At 34.9% G+C, this 25901-nt stretch overlaps 2 protein-coding genes across 3 annotated transcripts; one reads left to right on the top strand and one right to left on the bottom strand.

Annotated features, from left to right (window-relative positions):
- Positions 1 to 5453: 5453 nt before the first annotated feature.
- Positions 5454 to 8396, top strand: LOC112755233 (uncharacterized). Of its 2 annotated transcripts, none has more exons than XM_025803190.3 (4): positions 5454 to 5802; positions 7338 to 7593; positions 7702 to 7779; positions 7983 to 8396. In XM_025803190.3, the coding sequence occupies exons 1-4, from the start codon at positions 5764 to 5766 to the stop codon at positions 8114 to 8116; spliced, it is 507 nt and encodes a 168-aa protein (XP_025658975.1). In that variant the 5' UTR covers positions 5454 to 5763; the 3' UTR covers positions 8117 to 8396. The 2 variants fall into 2 exon arrangements, with proteins under 2 accessions (XP_025658975.1, XP_025658977.1); XM_025803192.3 differs by having other exon boundaries at positions 5465 to 5802; positions 7338 to 7527.
- A 3754-nt stretch (positions 8397 to 12150) lies between these two features.
- LOC112755232 (phragmoplastin DRP1E) lies at positions 12151 to 19885 on the bottom strand. Its single transcript, XM_025803189.3, has 15 exons — positions 19470 to 19885; positions 19147 to 19210; positions 18908 to 19015; positions 18310 to 18411; positions 15678 to 15728; positions 15526 to 15587; positions 14881 to 14971; positions 14286 to 14350; positions 13972 to 14166; positions 13768 to 13887; positions 13608 to 13678; positions 13203 to 13428; positions 13064 to 13114; positions 12606 to 12974; positions 12151 to 12454 (listed from the first exon to the last, which is right to left on the bottom strand). Exons 1-15 carry the CDS (start codon positions 19611 to 19613, stop codon positions 12326 to 12328), a joined length of 1848 nt encoding a protein of 615 aa, XP_025658974.1. The 5' UTR covers positions 19614 to 19885; the 3' UTR covers positions 12151 to 12325.
- Between the last annotated feature and the right edge of the window lie 6016 nt (positions 19886 to 25901).

Raw genomic sequence — 25901 nt, 5'->3', positions numbered from 1 at the left:
TTAGTTTGGTTCGGGTTTAAAGTAAAATTAGAACTGAATTGATAAAAAAAAATTGGTTCGATTTGATTTGAATTTGTATTTTTTTGTGTTTCTACCCGAATTAAACCAAACCGATTAAGAGCGGATTAGTTCGGTTCGGATAGTAGGTACCCGATAACTTTAAAATTCATAAAAAAATCAAATTGGCAAATTTTTATCTTAAAAATTCAACAAATACAATAAACATGTAACATCAATAGAAACTATGAAGCACGGACACTTTGTTGAGTTGTCGTGTCCGCGTCTCGGACACATTTCGGACACGATACTCACTGACACTCGTCCGACACGTGTGTCTGCTGTGTCCAACCGTGTCTTAATAAAAAATAAAAAATTTTTCTTCGGATACATCTGGACACACCTAAATACCATCACATGTCAACGTGTCTTGTCTTATTCTTAACATATATTTTTAAAATAAATTTAGATATAATATATATTATTATTTATTAAAACAAAAATTATTTTAAATACTTGATATAATTAAAATAAGACATTAAAAATAATTAAAAATTTTAATTTATATTTTAATATCAATAAAATATCAAAATATCATTACGATTTATCTAAAAAATACTTTATATTTTATATGTATGCGTGTCCCCGTGTCATGTAAGATTTTAAAATTCGTGTGTCAGCGTGTCCCGTGTCCGTGTCAGTGTCTATACATCATAGATTAGAAATAATGCAAACATATTAGATACCAAATACATTAAAAACTAAACTCATCAAAATCCAAATATATTAAAAGTGAATAATCTTTGTCTAATGAAAATATAAAAGTGCAATAGAAATATTAGAAGTTAAATACAAAAGTCTAGTGAATAATCTTTGAAAGAAGCTAAAACCAAAACACATTAAAATCTAAACATTAGAAGCTAAATACAAAAGTGCAATAGAAATATTTGTCTAATTTTCGAAGTCTTCACTTCATAATCCTTCACTCCATCAACCAAGCATATTTAAGAGAGAAGTTGTGACCTTCAAAAAATCAGCATATAATTAGCTAATGTTAATATATAAAATTGATTAATTAAAAGTAATTCAACAAATAAATAATTAGTGAAAAAATATTAACCTCAAATTGTTGTAAACAACATCAACTCTAATGGCTTCATTAGATATTGTTAAAGTTGAAAGCTCTACATTAACAGTAATTAAATTATTATTAAAGACTCAACAATAACAACAATTACATAATAATTTAAAGCAATATAATTTAAAAATAGTTACCTAATTCAAGTTTTTCTTGGTCCTTAAGTTCTTGCTTTAAGTCATACATCTTCTTTTGAGTCTTCAACCAATTTTGTGAGCAAATTAGAGACTCAACAGTAGAAGGACTTAATGAGCTTCTAAATTGGTCAAGCACACGACCACTAGTACTAAATGCCGACTCAGAAGATACGGTAGAGACGAGAATAGCCAACAAATCCTTAGCCATGTGAGCAAGAGCATAATACTTCATTGATTTCAATTTCCACCAACGCAAAATGTCAAAACCGGAAATGTTATCCTCCACATCATCTTCCATGTATCTTTCTAATTCATTCCTTTTGACCTCACCTTGCTTTTTTTAACCCTCAATCTAGACTCATCTTCGAAGTCATCTTCCTCCTCATTTGCATTTTCACCACCAACCCCATGATCATGAGAGGTAATACTAGAATTAAAACTACCAGAAGAATTACCATCCGGAAGGGGATATATCATGGAGTAATACTCAAACAACTTATGAATGATATCCTTCAATTTTTTCAACATATCTTTGGCTTGATTCAACCCATACACCCGATTAAAACAAAATTCAACATACTCATACTTGTAACGAGGATCAAGAAAAACAGCCACAAAGAAAAAATAATTTATGCCATCACCCTCCCAATATTTGTCTAGTTTTACTTTCATTTTCATTTGTGTCGCCATCTTTCTCCACTTATTCAAAATTTTTTGAATGTCACACAATTTATTGAAAAAATTATTACATGTGACATTCAAAGAACCAGAAAAAGTAAGAGTTACATCATAAAATATTTTCAAGAACTTCACAAACACACGTGCCCTTTTCCAATTATTAGCATCAGGAGGTCCTCCTTCAGACTCAAGCGTCAACAAATAAAATGAGTCTTGATAACTAAGCCGACTAAAAGCCGATTCAAACTTCTCAGCAGCCTCTAGCATCAAATAGGTAGAGTTCCACCTAGTAGGCACATCTAACACTACACTGGCTTTACAAGTTATATTAGCCTCTTGAACACACCTCTTAAAAGCTTGCATCCTAGAAGGAGATGACCTAACAAACTTGCATGCAATTCTGATTTTAGTTATTGAGCTATCAATCTCTTTCATACCATCATCGACAATTAGATTTAATATGTGAGCACAACATTTCATATGCATGAACTCCCCATTTAACAATGTTGACCCATTCCAATCACCCATGCCTCTAAGTAAATACGAAATTACAATACCATTAGCACTAGCATTGTCAACAGTTACACAACATATCCTTCTAATACCCCACTCTTGCAAGCATTGTTCTAAGGCTCTCCCTATAGTTTCACCCTTATGATCAGTAATCAAACCAAAATTCAATATTTTTTTATGCAATGTCCAAGACTCATCAATATAATACGCAGTCACACACATATAATTCAAATTCTGAATTGAGGTCCAAGTATCGGTAGGAAGGGAAACCATTTGGCGATTTTCAGATAACAAATTTCTCAACTTCTCTTTCTCATATCTAAACAAAGCCATACAATCTCTAGCAATTGTCCAACGGGAGGAACCTTAAACCTAGGTTGTGCTTTACTTATAAATTGTCTAAAACCTTAAGTCTCAACAAATTTAAAAGGAAGTTCATCAACAATTATCATATTTGCAAGAGCAAGACGAGTTTTCTCTTGATTAAAATCAACAAGTTTCATAGTGACTGCATTAGGGTCATCCTCAAATTGGCTCCCAAGTGCAATATTTTTCTGCCCCTCTTCAGCTTGCTTATGAGGATTTTTAGTGTAAATTCTTAAATGTTTATGCAAGTTTGTTGTACCATGACTAGAACTATTGTATGCATATTTTTTTTTACAATAGTTGCAGCAGGCTTCATTAAAAAAACTTATAGAAAAATGCGCCCAAACACTACTAGGTGCTCTACTGGGTTTACATTTTACCTCTTTTGGAGGCTCGCCAGTAGTTCCAGCAGCTTCGGTTTATGTTTCTGATGAAGGATTTGAGGCAGGCAACGGTGGGGGAGCTGGACTTTGCGATGTTCCACCAGAAAGACCATCGTTCTTAGCAGCGGGAGTAGCTGCACTTGGAGAAGAAGTACTTCCAACAACCGTATCACTTTTAGGGTTAATTTTTCCCATTTTTTTGAACTTACAAAATACATAAAATAAGAGAAGTCATGTATTTGTTACTATCTAATTTAGGGGTGAGCACGGTTAGCGGGTATCCGATTACCCGTCCAAACCCGAACCGAACCAACTAAATTGGTTTTGGAACCGACGGGTAATCGGGTCCAACCCGAACCAAACCGATGACATTTGCTGATGATTGGTTCGGGTATCGATTTTGTGGTGCGAAACTCGAACCAACCCGTGAACCCGATCATAATTAAATAAATAAATAATATATATATATATATATATATATATATATATATATATATATATATATATATATATATATATATATATATATATATATGACTTTTTATGTGTTTTCCAACTCATAACCCTAATACTATCTTACTAACGGCGGAACCATGGAGTAAACCCAAAAAGTAGAAACCCTAGCAGAGGCAGAGCTTCCTCCTACCACGCAACCAGCTTCTCCAATCTTCATCGTCTTCTCCATTAGGCGTCAGGCGCATCGTCTTCTCCACCTCGTCCGTGGGACCATCTGGTGCATCGTCTTCTCCATCGTCTTCCTGGTAGTAGTAGCGACGCAGCAACCAACTTTTTCTCTGTTGTTGGCGTCTCAGTCGGTATCTCTGTTAGCATCGTTGTTCGCGGTTCCCTCTCCAACAGCCAGCTTCGTCTTCAGTCAGCCGTTCCCTCTCCAGCAGCTAGGGGTGTAATCGGTTCGGTTTGGTTCGGTTTTGGACTGAAAACCAACCGAACCAACCTGATCAGTTCTACAATGATATCAACCATTCGGTTGGCTGCTGTTTGAACAACCGAACCGAACCGAACCGAACCAACAGCAGTTTGGTTCGGTCGGTTTTTTCGATTTTTTTACACCTAATAATCAGAATTTAAATTACCATAAAATGAAGTTTAAAACTTTCAATAAACTAGAATAACAAGAGTATATCACATCCAAATTCAATACAAATTCAACTTAATTAAACATAAAACAAAGACAATTAAAAATGTCTAGCAAAACAGCAAAAATAAACACATTTTAAACTGAAACAGTCACTTTAAAATAAATAAAAACCAAACAGCCACTATGCTTAATCTGAATCCACACCAGACTCATCATCATCTTCTCCGGTTGGTGCAATTTCTACAAAAATAAAACAAAAAAATCATTATAGATTATAAACATAATATAGATTATAAATTATAAACATAAACCATAAAAGGAACAACAAATTTCTTTGTTGCATACCTAATTCAAGTTTCTCAAACTCTTAAATAAGCTCCTCAATATCAGTTGTCATTGGAGAAGCACGAAGCCACAACAACAAATTGTGAAACATATTAATTATAAGTCATGTGAAAACAAAGAAAAGTCATGTAAAATAGTGTGTGTGTGAGAGAGAATTATGTAAATATAGTATTTGTATTCTATTATACATGTATTCTATTTTCGGTCCGGTTCGATAACTTACACCCCTACTAGCAGCCAGCTTCTTCCAGGCTCCAGCGTCGTCTTCTTCGGTCACTCAGTCAGGTTAGTCTATAATTTTTGGGGAATGTTATATGTTAAAGTGTTAATTGTTTTATTTTCTGTTCAATCTTTGAAATTATACATTCTTAGTTGTTGAATAAAACAATCTTGATCACTCTAAAATAATCGAGCTGTTCAATTTTTTTAAATATTAATAGAATCTTGCTCTTATATAAAAGCTAGATTTGATTTTGAACTGAGGATCTTCTATAATCTAATTTTGATTTTTAACTTCAAAAATATTATGCTATTCATTTACTGTTATAATTCATGGTAGCAGATAAACGAAAAAAAAATTGAAAGAAAGCTAGAACTAATGGTGAGATTTAGATTTATATTAGCGGTACATACTATATATAAGATAGTAACTATGAAGAAATTATATGTAAACTGTACTCTAATTAGTTGAGTAATTAAATGAATACTCTGCAGTGTTATATTGTTTTATTTTTTTATTGTAAACTTCCATTTTGGGGGCATATTGCTTGCAATGTTAATAAATACTCTGCAGTAAGGTCTTTCAATTGTACTAATTGGTAATAGCCACATTAAACTTTACGTCTAGATAGTAAATACTATTTTAAAAACTCGGGTGAATGGACTGGCGAAGAAGGTGTCACAACGAAAGGTGACATCGACTGACAAAGAAGAGGAAGGAAGTTGTTTTCACGAGTCACAACTGTCAGTGCCGACGCCGATCAGAACGCGGGCAGATTTGACGATGAGAAATTGAGAATTTAGAGCTCCTTCCATTTCGATTTGGTTACCTAATTTAACTAATTTCTCCGTACACAACTCCGTTTCCATTTTACGGCGTTTACCGCCATGGAAGCCACCGACGACGCAGAATCCCCCACACCAATTGTACGAAACTCCTCACATATTTCTTTATTCCTCAATTTTATATCATTATTATTCTTAAATTGATCTAGCTGCAATATTTGATATAGTAGCATTAGGCAAAGAATTTGAGTAGGGTTCACTAAAATTTTCTTGTTTATATGAAGGTATTCGTAAGTGAACTGGTTTCTTTGCCACTGCACAAAGATATTAATATAATGAATATGTATTTGACCAACCCTAGGTCAATCTGTATTGGTATATTGGAAATAATTTAGTAAATTGGAAAAAGCATTGATTTGGGCCCATTTCCTTTTCTTCTAGGTTCTTGAAGATAACTATGAAATGTGTTTGCCTTCACCATCCTGAGTTCATTCAATTATTAGTTTCATTGATATTATCTAATTTCCTTTACCAGGCCTCCCCAAAGTTAGCTGTTAACTGGGGTACAACAACTGTTATTGGAATATTTACTGGCATGTTATAGGCGGTAGCAAGGAGGCATGCTTCTGTTGTAAGTTCTGATTACAAGAGGCCTCGATTCCTTTTTCTTTATTTTTTCCCGTATGGCTACGAGAGTGTTTTATGCTGAATACAGAACAGGTGTTACTGCTAACATCCAGACTACAATCATGGATTTCATTCTTTACATTATAGAATTCAATGTTGCGTGTAACTCAGTGTATGAAAGTGATCTTCTTTTGCTTACTGTTAGATGTGTCATGAATAACACTTTGGTGTTGATGTCAAAAGAATTTTTTTTTTTCTTTTTGTGTGGATGCAGAGGATTTATTTTCCTTGAAAAACTACTTGTATATAACGCTAAGCTACCTTCCATAATATGGTAAGAAACTATTTAGAGTTAAATGTACTTGAACTTTATCTTTGATATTGTTTATTCATAATCCAAAAAATGTTAGAGTTTTTGCTCAATCCTTCTAACTTGATGAGATTTATTTTCTTGGGGAACTAGTAACATCAGAAGGAAGGTGTAAACCAATCCATTAGTGTACCATAAAGATGTCAAAAGATTGTCTAATCCCGTCAACAGGCTGGCATAAAGGTATACTTGATCCATTTGTAGGTTTTCAAGAACTTAAGCTAAAAAGGCTAGAGTTGTTTTAATTTGTTGAATTGCAATTGCAGTACAAAGAATAACTGAGTACTTACTTTCTTAAATGAATGCAAAGATGTTTCTATTTTGTCACAATAGATAGTATATATCCTCTTTATTCATGTCATCTAATGTGAAGTTTCACTCTTTTCTACTATTTGTATAAGCTTGTTTTCCTTTTAATGCATTGCTATGAAGTTGAGGAGATAAATACCTGACCCACTTCAATAATCAATAGATGGAATGAATGCTAATATTTGAATGCAAAAATAAACCTTGCTAGCATTTTCTTTAGACAGAGAAACAAAACCCATGAACATAGTGCTATGGTTTATCTTTTCTTTGTTGATTAAATATTCTGTTGTCAAGTATGTGAAGGTGGAGGTTTTATTCTTTATTATCCAATTTTAGTCATGGTATTTATAAGTTCCTAATGTTTTGCTAGAGCAAGGACGCAGAAGTGACATTGAAGCTTGGAAGTACAGAAGACAAACGTGAGCAATATCGTTTGATGAGAGATGCTATGGAGAAACGGTTCATTAGGGTTACACGGGGCTCAATAGTTGGAGGAGTACGCCTTGGAATGTTCACTGCTGCATTTTATAGCTTACAAAATTTACTTGTAGAGCAGCGAGGTGTGCATGATGTTTTTAATGTTGTTGGTGCTAGTTCAGCTACTGCTTTAGCTTTTGGTTTAATATGTAAGAAATGATACTCTGCCACTAGACTCTTTATAACATGGACTGAATCACAAAAACAATTCATTTTTCATTCATTTCATTGTATTAATAGATTGTTTCCTTTTTTAGTGCCAGGATCACTACGTTGGCGAGCTAGGAACATGATGCTAGGATCAGTTTTGGGAGCAGCATTTTGCTTTCCTCTTGGTAACATAGCTATATTTCTTGATACTTTGTCAGCTCAGATTGTCGATGTGACTTTTGCAGATGCATAAGTTTCATATATAATATGTTGTGGAATATAATGCTGTTAGAAGCATCACTTGATGCTCAATCTGGTAGCAATCTCTCATATTCAACCAAGTTTTCACTATATTTGTTGAAATTCTTGTCTCATGATATGTTGGCAGGTTGGCTCCATTTGAAGCTGATAGAAAAAGCTAATGAAGGGAATCAAGCTGCAAATGAAAACTTAGATAAGAGAGACATAAAAAGTGGTGTTAGTGCTGCAATCAAAAGGCTTGAAAGCAATTTACAGAAATGAAAGCTATTTGGCTCCACAGAGGCATGCCTTCTTGTTTCTATTTTTCAGGGTGGTCAAGTAATCATGCAATGGAGGATGTGACACCACTGGGAATGGCATTGATGTCCACTTAATAGGAGAAAAAGTTGTATTAATTAAATAATTTTGTTGACCAAGTTGAGTCACACAGTTCTTCCATATGAAATTATGATGCCATTATTAGTTTGTTATTATGTTTTTAGTCTTGTTATTATGACTTATGAGGCTATTGTGGTATGAATATCGTCTGTTGCAGTGCCAATAGTATCTTGGGTCAGCCTCAAGCTCCTAGTTTCTACCGTGTCTTGAGGCAAAATCATACGGGTGAAATCTGCGACATTGATATAGCCATTGACTTGTAAAAAAGTTTAAAGTGTTGTGATAAAGATATGGATGACCACGTATATCTTGGGTGGCTATCTTTCTCAATGCTAAAGGAATCTTTTTCAAGACAAAATCAAATTAATTGAGAGTTGAAAATGAAGTGCTCGTACATGTATAAATAGTGATAGTATGGCATGAGTATTAGACACACAGCAATAAAACATTTCATTCTCTCTCTTTTACTATAATATTCTTCTCTGTTAATAAACTCTCTCTCTCTTTTGTCTCTATGTGATTTTAAGCTATAATATTAGTAAGGATAGCGGGTACTCGATTACCCGTTCGAATCCGAACCGAACCAATTAAATTGGTTCTAAAACCAACGGGTAATCGGGTCCAATTCGAACCAAGCCAATGTCTTTTGTTAGTGATTGGTTCGGGTATCGGTTTTAGGGGTGCAGAACCTAGGGGTGAGCACGGGTAGCGGGTACCCGATTACCCGTCCGAATCTGAACCGAACCAATTAAATTGGTTCTGGAATTAACGGATAATTGGGTCCAATCCGAATCAAACCGATGATCTTTGTTAGTGATTGGTTCGGGTATCGGTTCTGGAGGTGCGGAACCCGAACCAACCCGTGAACCCGATTATATATTAATTAAATAAAAAATAAAAAATATATATATGACTTTTTCATTAGACAAAAATAATCACTATTAATATGTTTGGATTTTATGAGTTTAATTTTTAATGTATTTGGTATTTAACATGTTTGGATTATTTCTATTGATGTTACATGTTTATTGTACTCGTTGAATTTTTAAGATAAAAATTTAGTTTTTTTTTTTTTTATGAATTTCAAAGTCATCGGATACCCAATTACCCGAACCGAACCAATCCGTTCTTAATCGGTTTGGTTTGGTTCGGGTACATGTACCAAAAAATATAAATCCGAACCAAACCAAACCAATTACATTTTGATCGATTCGGTTCTAATTTTACCATAAACCCGAACCAAACCGACCCGTGCTCACCCCTAGTAGAACTCGAACCAACCCGCGAACCCGATCATATATTAATTAAATAAAAAAATAAAAAAATATATATGGCTTTTCCATTAGACAATGATTATTCATTATTAATATGTTTGGATTTTAATGAGTTTAGTTTTTAATGTATTTGGTGTTTAACATGTTTGGATTATTTCTATTGATGTTACATGTTTATTGTACTTGTTGAATTTTTAAGATAAAAATTTAGTTTTTTTATTATGAATTTCAAAGTCATCGGGTACTCAATTTTCCGAACCGAACTAATCCGTTTTTAATCGGTTTGGTTTGGTTCGGGTATATGTACCAAAAAAATGCAAATCTGAACCAAACCGAACCAATTATATTTTGATCGGTTCGGTTCTAATTTTACCATAAACCCGAACCAAACCGACCCGTGCTCACCTCTAGTTGGACCCAATTACCCGTCGGTTCCAGAACCAATTTAATTAGTTTGGTTCGAATTCGGACGGATAATCGGGTATCCGCTACCCATGCTCACCCCTGATTGAAAAAACTTTTTGAACACGTGCTTAAATCTAGGGCTGTCATCAAATATTTAATTTAGGTGATAAAATTAGTTATTAATCGATTAAAAAATAAAAAAATTAATTTTTAACCGGTTATAAAAATAAAAATTAATTTTAAAAAAATAACTCAATTTAAAAAAAAAAAACAGACAACCAATTTGAAATAATTAAGAGTAGCATAAAATTTGGTTTTGATTAATCAGTTAAAAATTGATTTTTAAAATTTAGTTTTGGTTAACCAATTTTTAATAATATGGATATCGTTTTTAAAATTATTTTATTAAATTAGTTAATCAAAATTTGGTTATGATTTTTTATTCAATTAACAACATTTTAGATTTTAAATATACATCGCTACTTAAACCTCATTTTATGTTTGATAAATTAATTCTTGGGTTAGGATCACAGTCTCTTTCTCATGCCAGCTTCTCTTCTTGGTGATAAGTTCCTTAAGAAACTTTGCATAAAGTGGCATTTGTTCTAAAGCCTCAGCTAATGGAATGTTGGTTTCAAATTTCCTGAAGATTTCCAAAAACTTAGGGAATTGTTGATCCATCATTTCTTTGTGTAGCCTCTATGAGTAAGGGAGTTTGGGGACATAGGGCTTTACTCCTCCCTTCCTTTCCTCTTATTGTGGCTTCATGATTTCCTTATCTTTCTTAGAGGTTTGTGCATCTTTGTCTTTCTTATGTTCCACCTTGTCATTTTCCTTTAGCTCTGTTGCATCTTTGTTGATGTCTTTGGTGTCTTCTCCAACCAACTTTCCATTTCTCAACTGCACAGCTTTACATTCCTCCCTTGGATTAGGAATTGTATCGCTTGGAAAGGCATTAGCTGGCTGTTCAGCTAGTTGCCTGGCCAATTGCCCCACTTGTCTCTCAAGGTTTATGGTATTTTTTAAAAGCACTTAAAAAGAATTTTTTAAAGTTGATTTATACTTATTAAAATTAAAAAATTAAATATAATCTCATCCATTAATTAATATCTAAATTTAATTATTATATTAATTTCTATTATAATATTTTTAAATTTTAAAAGTTATTTTAGCAAACGTATTTGTTATTGCTTTGATTTATATTTGACAGGGTGATCAAAATAAGTTATTCAAGCTGCAGAAATGACGACCATTTTAAATTCGTACTATTTTTTTGAATTAGACAAATAAATCTCTAATAAAATTATCATAAGACAATTATAATTAATCTTATCTTAAAATAGAAGAGAATAAGGGTTTAATTGGGTTCGATTTTACGAAAAAAGAAATAATTATTTTTTTTAAAAATCTTTTAAAAAAATAAAAATAATTTAATGTTTGAATATTTTATGTAAAAAATATTTTTTTATTTAATAATTATATTTTTTGTTGATCTAACAATTAATACGACAATATAAAAATATTTTTTATTTATCTATAATATTAAAATATCTTTTTATAAATAAAAAATTTTAAAAAAATTATAAATTATAGCTTCTAAAAATATTTATCTTTTTAGTATTTTTACTTTTACTACTAAAATTTTTGCCAAACATACTAAAAAATTAAAAAAAAAAATTTAACAATTTAATACCACCCAAACAAGTTCTAATTCTATAAAAAAGAAAATAAAAAATTGATAGAAAATAAAGTGTGCCATTTAAAATTCTTTTGGGAAAGAATGTAAAATTGTAAATGTTTAATTTTTTTTTTTTTTTTTTGTATTTCTTTGTAAAATAAATATAACCTACGAGTTTAATGGATGTATAGTCAGAGGGAAGATGAATGTAAATTGAAGAAATCTAACGAATATGACTGCACATTCCGTACACCAAGGTCTTGATCATCAAAAAATTGGGAAAGGCGGGGGGGAGGGATTGTTACAATTCCTTTTCCCTAAACAGGATTATATTAACACTAAGAAACTACAAACACCCCCACTATTACCTAAGAAAACCGTGCATTAATTTGCTGCACACAACATAATAACATACGGTAACTTTGCCTTCTATATATACATCCTTCCTTGCCAGTTAAACACATTCACTTGTACTATTTGAGATGAGTTCTTCTGGACTCGGTCTGTCTTCTATTTCTGTAGTGATGTCAGAGAAAAGAAAGCAAACAAACAAAAGAATGGACACATAATAGATACACAATGAATACAAATATCAGTTTTACATATAGCCTGAGATCAGTCTATACGGATGTATATCACACCTTCGGACAACTGGGCAAGAACAAAAACTAAGAAAGTTACAATCAGTTACAGTTAAGTTACAATATGAGGCAGACAATCACCAGGCGGCGATGCTCATCGTACAAACGAAACTGAATCAATTTCGTCTCTCGCAGCTTTATATAGCTCAAGCCTTTTCGCACATTGTTGTCTCCTTTCCATCATTGCAGGGTCTTCATCTAACATTTGCAAAAGCTGTGTACCCTAGAGAAGTATCCGCCCAAAAAGAAGTTCTAATTAAGGATATGGCATATAATATTACTACTAGAAGATTATCTCATTCTGGCATGGTATAATCATCAGCTCCTAAAAGATTTAAAATCAAGAATTTAACAACCAACTAGAAAGTAAGTACCTCTTTCTTCCCTATTTGTGTATAGAAATGGTTCAGCAACGACTGCTTCGCTTGTCTAACCTGACAATAGACCACAGCCTTTGGAATAGTGTTCTTAAGCGTATCAGACACTAGTCCTATATATGATGACACATTAGATCCAATTCTCCTGAAATGCCCCTCTGCATATCGATCACTGTTTGAAGCAGCAGGATTTTCAGCTTTTTCTACTTCCTGAGGAAGTCTTCGGAAGAACTCCACTGTGAGATAAGAAGATTCCATATCTACAAGCCGAAGAGTTGTCTTCTTACCCTCTTCACGGAATCTTTCTAATGCCTGATATGCAGCAGCAGCTAATTCAGCTTGAAAAGTTGGGAAGCGCTTTAGTTCCTGCTTAAATGCACATATGAATACCTTCATACAGAATCACAGCACTTCATGCACGAGCTAACCAAAAGAATACAGTTCTTGAATGTTACCTGAGTTTCAGCTATTGATTTCCTCACAAGTTCTTTTAGAACAAAGTGAACCTACAGAAAATCCAAGAATAGACAGCTTAATCCATTTTGTGACTAGCTCAAAAATAGTAACTGTTGTGTACATAGCAAGACTGCTTACAGCATCTACTGAAGCTTCAGCTGGTCCTCTAAAGTAATTGAGAGCCCCATCAATTAGGCGCCGGTAACCTTGCTCTGGGGCAATTAAGTGAGGCTGATAACCATCGGACTCTGACACCACTTTCCTTACATTCTGGAGAGAAAGATGCCGGTCAAGTGGAAGCTTGCGTAAAGCAGCTGGAAGCTGATTATCAAAGACATTATATATCCTGTCACCTCCAGGCCGCCTAAATAAAAAAATAACTCGGTCATAGACATTTTACCATGAAAAAATTCTGAAAAAAAAGTGAAAAAAACTCAGCATCATAGTAATATTCAAAAGGTATTGATTGCATTTTCCTTCATTTCCTCCTCCCTATCTACCATTCAAATATCACAAAAATGAAACTTCATATAAGATATTTACCCTCCGTCTAAATGCTCCTTGAATATCCGTTCAAATGCTCGACAAAGTTCTAGGATGGTATATAGTTGGGCCTACAACAAAAACAGAGGCTCAAAAAATATTCGAAAGGATGTCCCAGCTTCAATCTTGAAATAAATCATCACAATGGCAAACCACTCACCCCAGCATCAAGAGCAATAGGTCTTCCAAGATGATCCATCTCCGACTCAAGTTCCTCAATGCTTTTATTTATCAGAGACGTTATACTAGGTATCCTTGCCCTAATTACTGACTCCAAGTGCTACAAAATAAACCCCCATGATAAAAAAGACAACATATCAAATATCATACGAAAGATATAAAAGACAATAACCAAAAGGCAAACCTGTGAGAGCAGCTTTGCAAGGTATTCTGAGCCCATTTTATTGGCCAAATGCCCATAATCAGGACTATTCGCAAAATACTCACGCTCCTTGCGCCTAGCAATAATCATATCAACATTTTTGTTGATATCCGCTTGGGACCGATTTACTATACCAACCCACGGATGTTGGAGACGGTAAGATCTTCCTTCAAGGACCTTGACGTGACAAAGTTAGGTAAGAAGACAAACAAATCATATAATTTTCATAGGCACACTTCAAACTTAAAAGAACATTAAAGGGACATGCGTCAGCTCAGAAGAGAAATGGAAAGTACATCCAAAGCATTAGTTCCTTTGTCCATCAAATCCAGCTTTGTCAACACCCCAAATGTCCTTTCTCCTACATATATAACAAAAGATTTTAGAGCTAGACTATCACACAAGCAAATGACATAATCTGAAATTCTTTGGAGCAATTAGGGATGTCCAAGACCCGCCCCGCCCCGGACCCAAGGCATATTTTGCCGGGTTCGGGTTCGTCATTTTCCCTTTGTTATTTTCGGGTCCAGGGGGAAGTTTTTTTATACCGAAATTATATGTTTTAGAGTGAGATTAGTAATATCCTATTATATTTTTATACTTCAATTAATATTTTTTATATTACACAGTATTGTCTTTTCTATAAAATAATTTATTTTGGTATAAATATGATATATTTGTTAAATTAATTTTTAAAAGTAAAGTTTTATTACTCTAGCATATAAAATTTACAAATTTGTATATACTAATTTTATATCAGGTCGACCCCCGGTTTATTTCATGTCACTTACGGGTCGGGCCAAAATAGACCCGTCATCTTTTAGGGCCGGGTCCGGGTCTAATTAAACCCAGCCCAACCCATGAACACCCCGGGAGCAATAAAAAAATTACCTGTGGGATCAACTTCTCGAGCAAGTTTAATAGCATCAGATGTTGCTATATCTTGATTGGCTGGAGATATCGCTAGGATGATAGAATTAGGCTGTCAAGACTCAAGAGCATAAGTAAATAGTCAACAGTATAAAGCATGAGGGGTAAAAAAAAATGGACCTTGGGCGCATGCATTCTACAGTCATTTATTTTTGAAAAATGCTTCAACAGGCAAAAGGAGGCCAAACCATCACCAACAAAAACATAGAGAGAGGATTGTTCGAGAGAGAGAGAGAGAGAGAGAGAGAGAGAGAGAGAGAGAGAGAGAGAGAGAGAGAGAGAGAGAGAGAGAGACGGATAACAATATGCCCAGCTGCCCACACAACAAATACATTAAAAATGAAGTAATGGGAGTATTAAGATATATAATCCACTTAAAAATATGCAATCAGAATAAATAGAAAAAGACAAAACATGGCATGCTCATTTAATCATGTTTAGTCAAACTAGACAAAGAAGTTCAGATCCATCGAGAAATCTAGTTATAGAAGTTGCTTAGATGAAATGTTCATTATTTTAGTTGGCCTACAAAAACACAAGGCGGACTGAAAGCAAGCATGCCACAATATGTTTGATGCAACAATGACATTATTACTTCTCATTTACCTTCTCAACATAAGATCGAACCATAGTTTCAATTTCTTGAACAATACTCTCAGGCTGTCCCTCTGAAAATGATAGACACAGTTGTTAATGAATAAAAATTAGAAGTATCATTCCCCCAAGGAATATAATTAGCAATTGCATAAAAAGCATACCTACAGCAACTTTAGTCAAACCAGGCAAATCGATCAAGGTTAGGTTGACAACTGTTCAAAAAACAAAAACAGAAAAACTAAGACATTTGATTTGTAAGCACAAGAATTATTACAGCTAAACAACTTGAAATTACACTGAAGTAATAGTTTCTTTCTATGTCATGGTAATAATTCAACGGACCGCAAAGTCAACTACACTTTGTCAAACAATCACAAATGTAGTCAATCCTAAATGCAAAACACACTAGAGGTGTAGCAGATAGTGAGACGGCAGCTACTTTTCAATAAAATATAAAGTATTGTTATTGTTATGGTTATGTATTTATATCTCATAAAACATATATAGAATATAAGTATGTTCAAAAATAAGAAATTCTCCACAATCAAACCCAATGTCATTCATATTTAATAATCAAATCAAATGCCACAATCTATACTTCAACATCAAATACTACATCTTAGAGATAAAGAATGCAGAGAGTAGTAGGGAACATGTATATTGTACATGCTAAGCTACCTAACAAATATATAGTACGTGGGAGAATTGGCTTTGCCAATAAGTGATTTCGGTACGCAGTACATTCTAACACAATAATCTGCACGCTCTCAATTTGTGCTCTTCCCTTTTACTTCTTTAGTTTGGCTCTACCCCCTACCTTCTACCTCCCTTTCTCTTCACTTATTCTTTCCTTAATTCCTAGATGAGTTTATGGTTCCAAAATCCAAACATCTTCCATGTTGAGGTAGGTTTGGAATTTCTATGCCTTAATTTTACCTTGAGTTTTAGTTGAGAACTAGTACCATCACCCTCTCTATTGGCAATCCCATAGATGATCCAATTCGCGATCCATAGCGTTCCAATACGTGAAAGAACTGCAAATTGGAATGCAAGAGGTAGAACAAGGTACATCACCTAATTGGTGATTTCTTATAACTATGACCTGGAGTATTTCAAATTGATCGAAACTTTGATCAGTATAGTTAAGAGTAACTGTGAAAAAATTAATGAATGAGAATGGAGGGTTCTAATCCCACTCCATAAAAGAAGTGGTAGTCACCTAGTTAAGTAATTTTTAGCTTCTTTAGTTGGAATAAATAGATCAGGAGGGGAATAAAAAAGCAGAAAGAATGGAAGATGGCCCAATTCTTTACTTCCAATAGCCTATATGCCATCAGTGCTCCTTGGGCATCCGAGAATTCGTCGACAAGATGATTTACCATACCCAATCTATCCACCAAATCAACAAACTCCTCTGTTCCTGTCGTTGTTCATAATATTTCTATTATTTTGCAACTTTACAAGCTCCCCAAGATCTTGGGAGCTTTGCCAATTTCAGAACCCCTACCAGTGAGAGGAAGAATTGAAAGGAAAATACTAATTTTAAAATACTTATTGAAAGGAAAATACTTATTGAATAAGGAAGTCGTTTAAAATGGGCACGAGAGCCCTCATACAGTGCTTAACTAATTTGAGGAAGAGCTAGAGCTCCTCTACTCTCTAAAGACTCCTCACTAGATAATAAAAGACACGTTCTTTCTTCCGTGTTCTCTATTTACTCTAATTCACTACTAATTAGTTCTAACTCACTCTCTTAACTAACCTTTCCATTTACTAATGCCACATTCTAGTAAGAATCAAATAAATTGTGATCCAATTCGATGCAATTCATCACAATATCAATACTTATAGCACAATGTATCATGTATTGAAATGGGGTTTGTATAATTTGTGAACCATGCATATTGGAGCTGTATCTTAGATTCATAGGATTCATGCTTCATCTTGCATTTGCACCATACACATTGCATATGGAATTCTGCATCATTCACCAAGTTTGGAGCCAGCGCTACCTTGTATGCAAGCCATTCGGACCTGTGGTAGAGAAGGCAACTACACAACCCTTCGCAGCCAATACACAAGTTGTGTTATTAGCACCACTCTTTTTGTACACCTTTGTGTAGACCTTCCTTTTTTAGGTATAAAGTGAATATGATGAAAAGAATCAAAAGCAATAAATGTGTACCATTTCCGAAAATGGAAAGTATACACTTTATGGTGTACCAAAAGGTTGTGCAAGTATCAATTCTAGAAGGAGAAAAGGAAGCAGGCAAACCATTTGTGGAATCAGTTTTGTGTAACTAATCAAAGTCAAAATGCTGAAAATATAGGAATTTTTTACTTGAATGTTGTTTTATTTGTAGTTTTATCGGACTTCAATTATACTAATATATAGCTGGTTTTTGTATAATCATTTAAATTAAGAATATTACTGTGTTACTTCCTATATTGATCATGATTCTAACAATTCACAATACAATCCAATTCACGGTTCAAACAATAAGCCCACAGATAAACAATTCATATCCAAATTTGATTTTATAACCTTGCTAATGGTAACTAAGTCATAAACTAATGGAATCCTAACATATACACTAGCCTATTGCTATTATTACAAATAACTATAATAACAATAATAACATTATCAGACCAAGCAATATTAGAAATTCAAATTGTTCAAAGAACAAACAGAATATGAAAGAAGTTCAAGTGTATATCATATAATTACTTCTTATCTAAACAAGAAGCTAACCAACTTAAAAGATATTAGAAAAGAGAGAGACAATAGCATACCATTTGGTGAGTAGATGCTAAGATGAATTGGAATGGGAGATATTTGCTTTGTCTTCCCTGTTACTCTATCAGTTTCATCCTGAATTTCCTGGCGGACCAAGGCTTCAAAAGCAAGATAGATGGTTTAAAAGGATTATCAACTTCCTTTACACTTTATGCAACGGGAAAATACAAATGCATACAAAATCCTTCAACCATCAAAACTAAACAAGTAGCTTCCGAATTATATCAATATCATTCTAAATTGCTAGTTAGGAGTCCGCTAAAACTTGACCTATAGCTCAAATAAAATAAAATAATGAACTTGAACATCTTGAAATTGAACCTTCATTACCAGAGACAATACAATTGGATAACTCTAATGTTATCAATTGTTTTCTCTAAAAGATGAAAAAAAGAGAAAGCAGCACCAGGCATGTAATAAGAACTAAAACAGGGGACATCCAAGAATTAGTCAAAGCAAGTTTGCTATTGTGAAGAGTGAGCAAAACCAACCATTCCCACATTTATGCACCAAAGGTGCAAAAGATGGTATCAAGCATTCAAGTTATTTTATGAGCAACCGGAATACAAAATGGCAAGTTGGTTAGAATCATACAAAAATCAGTGAATTTTCTTCTTGGCAGGTGAAGAAACTCAGCATACTCTTGTGAACCACCTTCCAACTTATGGAGTTGCAACACCAATGGCCGCCTTGTCACAATCCCTGCAATTCATTCATGCCACAAAAAAATATGAAACAAATCAGACTTAGTAAATTATCAACATAGACCAATCAATAAATTAACCACTAATCACGACAGAGAAAAGAAAATAAAATAAAAACCTAACACTAACCTGATCCTCTAGGCAGAAAGTCACGACCAACAATGCTCTCCAAAACTGAAGACTTCCCCGAACTCTGCAAAACCGAAAATAACATAAACAAGATAAAAAATTGTGTTTTTTTCTTTTTTTTTTTTTTGGATAATCGGTACCATAAAGGCATAAATATAACGAAAGAATCATTTTTCAGATATTCGAATTTTTCTCCACCACAAATTTCAAGAATTCAGACTTACAACGAGCTAGAAAATACAAAAGAAGAATACATGTATCCAAAATTTTCTCTACAAAACCATATACTTTCTCAAAAAAATTGGAGAGAGCAGAGAACGAACCTGGCCACCGACAACAGCAACAGAAGGAAGAGCTTCCCAGAGAGAAGAGAAGGTGTTGTTGTCATCGCCTCCATAGTCACCAAGAACAGTGCAAGCACGCTGGATTCTGTTAACGAGCCCAATCAAGCTCTCCATGGTGGTCATCTTGTTTTTCGCTTACCCTAAAACGACGACGTATAAGTATAACACGACGCAAGTAATGAAGAGACAGAGGAATATCACTGCGTTTGAGTTTGAGTGTAATTGAAACTTGGAAAGAGTGATAGAGCAGAGCAGTGAATATAGTGGGCAACGAAGCGTGGACCGCTTCTTTCTTTGTCTTTATCCTCATTTTAACGAAAGTGGAGTTTCTTTTCTTTTGAATTTTGAAATTTTCATGTGGGGGCCAATGGTGTCTGTGTTTGTGACTTTGTGTTATTCTGCCAATTGCTCAGTTCCGAACATGAACGTTACATTTTGGTTTTTTGGTCATGTGAACGTTACATTTTATTTTAGATATAAAAACTAGCACGCTCACCCATTTGGGTTTGGGCCAATTTTATATTACCCAGCCCGTTCCTTTTGTTGGGGATAGGGCTGACCCAGAAATAGCGTATTGACGGATTTTTGACTTATTCAACCTAGGTCCAGTTGGGTAAATAACTTAAATAAGTTCTTTTGAAAAAGGAGCTTAAAGTATAAGGACTTTTATTAATAGTAGCTTATAAATAAGTTATTTTGTGTTTGGATTTTTAACTATAGAAATACTTATTTTAAAGTTGTAGTGTTTGGATAAATAACTCAAAAAATACAATTTTTTTAACATAAGAGAATGGATATTAAAATAATGATAATAACAAATACTTTCCATTATTGAAGGTTAATTTTACATAATCAAATCACTAAAATTACAATCGATCAGGCAATTGATTCTTTATTTGTTATCTAATTAGTTCCATTTTTCTAGTACTTTCAGCATTCGATTCTTCCCACGTAATATCATTAGAAACTGGTTCTTCTACTTCACCTTCACCTTCACCCATAAAATCAAAATTTTCATAGAATTCTTCAAATTGTTCATCGCTTGTGCCATTCCGTCGAATAAAATTGTGTAAAGCCATACAAGCACCAATAATTCATTCCAATCAGCTTTAAATTTTCTTTCGGACTTGCCACTTTCATGAATTTGTTGGGGAAGAACATAAAAAAAAAGAAAATTATAAAACTAATTATAAAAATAATAGCAAGTTGTATAAAAATAAAATCACATATAAAAAAATTAAAATTAAATTCACATATAAAAAAATAAAATTAAAACTGAGATTTCATAGCATACAAAATATTCAATACAAATTTAATAATAAAAATAGAATGATAAAATGATAAAAAAAATACCTGGAAGAAATATATGCTGGTTCAGATGGAACAGAAGATGGTGGTGAAGGGTCAATACTTTCAGCAGATGAATCATTACGTGAAAATGGTGGTGGAAGGCCAACACTTCCAGTAGATGGAACATTGCGTGAGCATGATGGTGGAAGGCCAGTGCTTCTAGAAGATGGAACCTTGAGTGAAAATGGTGGTGGATGACCAGTATTTCCAGCAGAAACAGGAAACATTTTTCCACAGAATCAAGAACGAAAGTAAATTTTTTTGTTTTGAAATCAATTTTTTTCACGGAAGTGATAAAATGACTTATCAAAAAGGAGAAAGTCATCTATTTTTACTTCTTCCAAAAGCTATAAATTAACTTTTCGGGAAGTTAAAAGCTCTTCTTAAAAATAGTGCCAAATACGCTTATCGTAACTTTTCATAATTCAAAAGTAAAAAAAAGTAACTTTTGTGCGTTCCCAAACGGGCTCCTAGTCTCTTCTTATAGTCCGTATTAAAATACACCTCATCCATATTTATGAGTAGTAAAAATTTATACTCTAATTTGCCTATGCATGTACTTGTTCTGCTCTTATTAGTTATTAAAATTTAACAAATGAAATAAAATTTTAAAATTTATATAATTATAATTATATATGATCTTGCCTGTGAAATAGGTCGGCCTCCACTACTTAGTGATGGCCGAGCTATAACCTTAGGGCCTAAGCGTCCAACACTCGATTCCGAGCTTTTCTTCTCGTCACAGCGTGAGCAAATAAGGAAGAGGGGAGGAGTGTACATGCAAAGGCACTCCAAAGTTTAAGTCAGTGTATTGTCTTATTTCAACTTCATCCAAAAGAAATGTTTTACCTCCCTTTATATGATGAATTCTTCATCTGTTACCTTCTCAGCCATAATCGTCGGTTCTCGAATTGATTTGTAACCGACTTTATTATGCCGTTTTGATGTCAGTTATGATAGGAGTATTAATCTGACCGAGTTAGGGCTCATGAAAGGCCGAGCTTATAACGGGCGACAGTTATAGTTCTTAGTGACAACGGCTATAATGCCGAGTTATAGCTCGTATTAAAGGTGGTCATATCATAGTCCCCAAGCTTGACCTGAGGAGGGTTTTTTAATGAAGCAGGTTGAGTTTTTGATGAGTTATAATTCGGTCAGATGGTTTATTAAGTGAGCCCCCAATTCAACGTATTTCATTAAAAAGGAATGGGGTTCGTTTGTATTGTATTTAGGAGAGAGAATTAGTGCGTGGGGTATTAAAGGCTTGTTATTTTTCCAAGGTAACTGCGTCGTTTGGTGTGATTTGAGTTGGCAGTTACTTTGTGATGTGGTTAAGTTCAAAGGTTTGGGTTGGTAACTTATCCATGACCCTTGGTTTTTGCAGCTTGGGAAACAGAATGAGTAAAAGAGGTATGCATGCCATTTCTTTCATTTTTGTTTTATCATCTGTATCTTCTACCTCTTTTCTTTTCTGTTCTGGTTCTTTCATGGGTTTAGAGAAGGAGAAAAAAGGGGAGATTGACTGGTCGTATGACTGGGTAAGTGATGATGTAAAGTGTCGGGTTTCTTTGTTTTGTTATGATGCTGCTGTGAAGCAGATAGATGTGAAGAAAATCGTGAGGGTTGGTTGTGGTGTTGAAGTCGAATTGTTGCCATGTAGTAGTGAGGATAGGGTTTATCATAGGAGGCAGGGGTTTGAGTTTTTTTACATGCATAGTTGTGTGTTAGAGGAGCTGCGAGTGAGACTGCCTTTCACTGTTTTTCAGTGTCAGATTCTGAAGTAACTTAAATGTGCTCCTTCACAGTTGCATCCTAATGGGTGGGAATTTCTTCGAAGTTTTGAGATATTGATGGAGTTTCTGGAGTTGGAGCCTTCTGTGGATTTATTCTTCTCTCTGTTTCAAGCTAAAGGAGTTTGAAAAGAGGGTGGGTTAATTTGAACAGTACTCCTGGGTTTGGAATTTTTAAACTATACAAATCATCCTTCAAGGATTTTAAAGAGATGTATCTTAAAGTGAGGAATGTGGAAAGAGATTTTCCGTTTTATATTGATGAGTTGCTGGCTGAGAGGTTTCCTTTATGGTGGTGTTCGGAACCGCAGAACATCCTCAGTGCCGAAGTTATTACTCCGAGGAATGTTTGTATTATTGAGTTCTTGGTAGAACAAATTGATCGGAAAGAGTTGATTTCGATGTTTGAATTGTTGAAGTGGGATGAGGATAGAAATTCTGTGGTAGAATATATGGGTGAGTTTTGTTTGTGGTCTCTGTTGTTTTTATTGTTTAGTTATTTGCTGATTTGCTTTTGTCTCTTTGGAATTTGCAGGAGGTAAGTACCCTGGCGTTTCGGCTGCGTCGTTGAGGTCTCGTTTTAAGAATAAGAACTTGGAAAAGGAGGTTTTCTCTTCAAATCGTGAGAAGGTGGTAGTGGCCGGAGAAGTTAGTCAGCCCCTTCAGGGTCGTCGGAAGGTGATTGTGAAAAAGAGGAAGTCGGATGTGGTGGATTTATCTGAGGAGTCTAGTGGGAAAGAACATGGTGTGTCTATAGAGGAAATTGAGGCCTTTGTTGTGAATCAAAAAAGGCTTCATGAGATGTTTGAGCAGAGTGGAGGTGTGTCTGTGTGGGGGAAGGAGTACCCCTACATGGCTGTTGCCGACCAATATTGTCAATCTTCCGCCGACATTTCTTTGGCAAATGAGGTTGGTGAGATGGCTATTGGCCAGTGCATGCAGGTAAGGTCTTGTTTTTATATTGGTAGTTTGGTTTTATTTACTTGTATGTTTTATGTATGTAGTTATCATGTTTTCGTAGGTGGTTGGTCTTAGTCTTGCTAGTTTAGGGCGTAGCCAAGAATTGAGGCATAAGAAGCTTGCGGGTGAGAAAGCGGAATGTGTTGTGTACAAAGAAGAGCTAATTAAGAGCAATGGTATTGCTGCTGGGTTACAAAGTCGGTTGACTGAAACTGAGAAGCAGTTGAAGGAAACAAAAGATAATTATGCTAAGGATGTAGAAGATTTGAAGAAAAAGGAAGCTGATCTGGCGAGCATGGAAACTCGGTTGATTGAGGTTACTGCTCGGCTGAAAGAGATGGAGAAAAAGAAAGGTGATAAAATTTTGGACTCTTTTGTTGAAGGTTTTGAGAGGGCATGCTTACAGGTGAAGTTCTTGGTTCCTGATGCTGATCTTTCTGAAATGGATCCTGCGAAGATTGTTCGTGACGGAAAGTTAGTTGAGGATGATGGGGAGGCCGAAGACGAGGCTGAGAATGTTTAGTATTTCTTCTGTTGTTTTGTAAAAACTCTATTTAATAGATCTTGTTTGAATATTTTTGGATATGTTGTTAGAACCTCTTTAAGGTTAAAAACTTGTGACAATTTCTGTTTTGTATGGATGCTGGTGGAATTGCTTTGTTTTGGTTATATATCATGGATTTGAATTGTTTTTTAGAAAAGCTTTTTGCTTGTTTGATTGAAATTTATGTGCAGGATATTCTTTCTATGTGTGTATGTTAGTGGCGCCGAGTTATTTCGGATTGACAACTGTTCGTCGTTGTAGACGAGTTTGTAGTTATGCTTTGAAATTGGAAAGCGAGAAAGTGATAGATGCGTATAGGGCATATATACTTGAAGATGAATTTGATATATGAATTTGGTGAACCTTTGAATACAAAGGTGCAAGTAGGCTAGCCTCGTTAAAACCTCTCCAAGCAAAACCCTCTAGGAACAAAATCTTGGTAGTAGGAAAAAGAGTACAAGCCTGTCCCTGACTTTTTAACTATAAAATTTCTTTAGGGAAGATACATTCCAAGTGTTGGGTAGGATTGTACCATTTATTGATTCTAGTTTATATGCTCCGTTGCCGAGGACTTGTGTAACTCGATATGGGCCCTCCCAGTTTGTGGCGAGCTTGCCATGTGATGGTGGTCGCCGTGCGACTTCTGTCTTTCGAACGACTAAGTCTCCTTTTTCGAATGTTCGGCTTCTGACCGATTTATTGTAGCGCCGAGATAATGTTTGTTGTGGCGCACGTTGTCTGAGCATGGCTATATCTCGAATTTCTTCGATGATGTCTAGCTCGGCTCGCCGAGCTTCTTCTTGGTTGCCGAGCTGTGTTCTAATTGAGCTTTGGGAGATTTCTAGTGGTATCATAGCTTCAGAGCCATATACGAGCCGGAATGGCGTCTCCTTGGTTGATGATTGGGGTGTTGTATTATATCCCCACAGGACTTCAGGTATAAGGTCGGCCCATAGCCCCTTTGCGTCGTCCAACTTTTTCTTAAGTGCGTGCAAGATCACTTTATTTGCTGCTTCTGCTAGCCTGTTTGTCTGAGGATGCTCAACGGAGGCAAAGTGCTGTTTGATCTTGAGGTTCTGCAAAAAAGTTTGAAATTTCTTATCGCTAAACTGGCGACCATTGTCAGTGATGATATGATGAGGAATGCCAAAACGGCAAATAATGTTTTTCCAAACAAAAGAGATCATTTGGTGGGATGTAATCTTAGCCAAAGGTTAGGCCTCGACCCATTTTGAGAAATAATCAATTGCTACTATGAGAAATTTTACCTGGCCCGGCGCCGTAGGGAATGGGCCGAGTATGTCTAATCCCCATGGTTGAAAGGCCATGTAACGTCGCTATGATGCATATCTTCGGCAGGAATATGGATGGTCGGGGCGTGCTTCTGGCAATTTGCACAGGTCCGAACTTTGTTCTGACTGTCCTGTTTTAGTGATGGCCAAAAGAAGCCGGCGCGGAGGATTTTGGAGGCTAAGCTCCGAGCTCCTGTGTGTGTTCCGCAGATCCCTTCATATGCTTCGGACAGTGCTATTTCGGCCTCGTCTTTGCCAAGGCATTTTAGTAATGGGCGAGTGTATCCTCGTCTGTATAGGGCTCCATTCAGTAATGTGAAAAAGGTTGCTTGTCTTCGAAACTTTTTTACATTATCGGTGTTATCTGGTACTCGGTGTGTTTGTAAGTAATCTATGAAATCTGTTCGCCAATCTCTTTCCTGTGTAACACTTAGCACCTGTGTCAGGTTAACACTTGGAGATGTTATAGTAAATT

The sequence above is a fragment of the Arachis hypogaea genome, chromosome 16 (assembly GCF_003086295.3).
Source record: "Arachis hypogaea cultivar Tifrunner chromosome 16, arahy.Tifrunner.gnm2.J5K5, whole genome shotgun sequence".
Lineage (NCBI taxonomy): Eukaryota > Viridiplantae > Streptophyta > Magnoliopsida > Fabales > Fabaceae > Arachis > Arachis hypogaea.
This window is presented reverse-complemented; position numbering and strand designations above follow the sequence as displayed.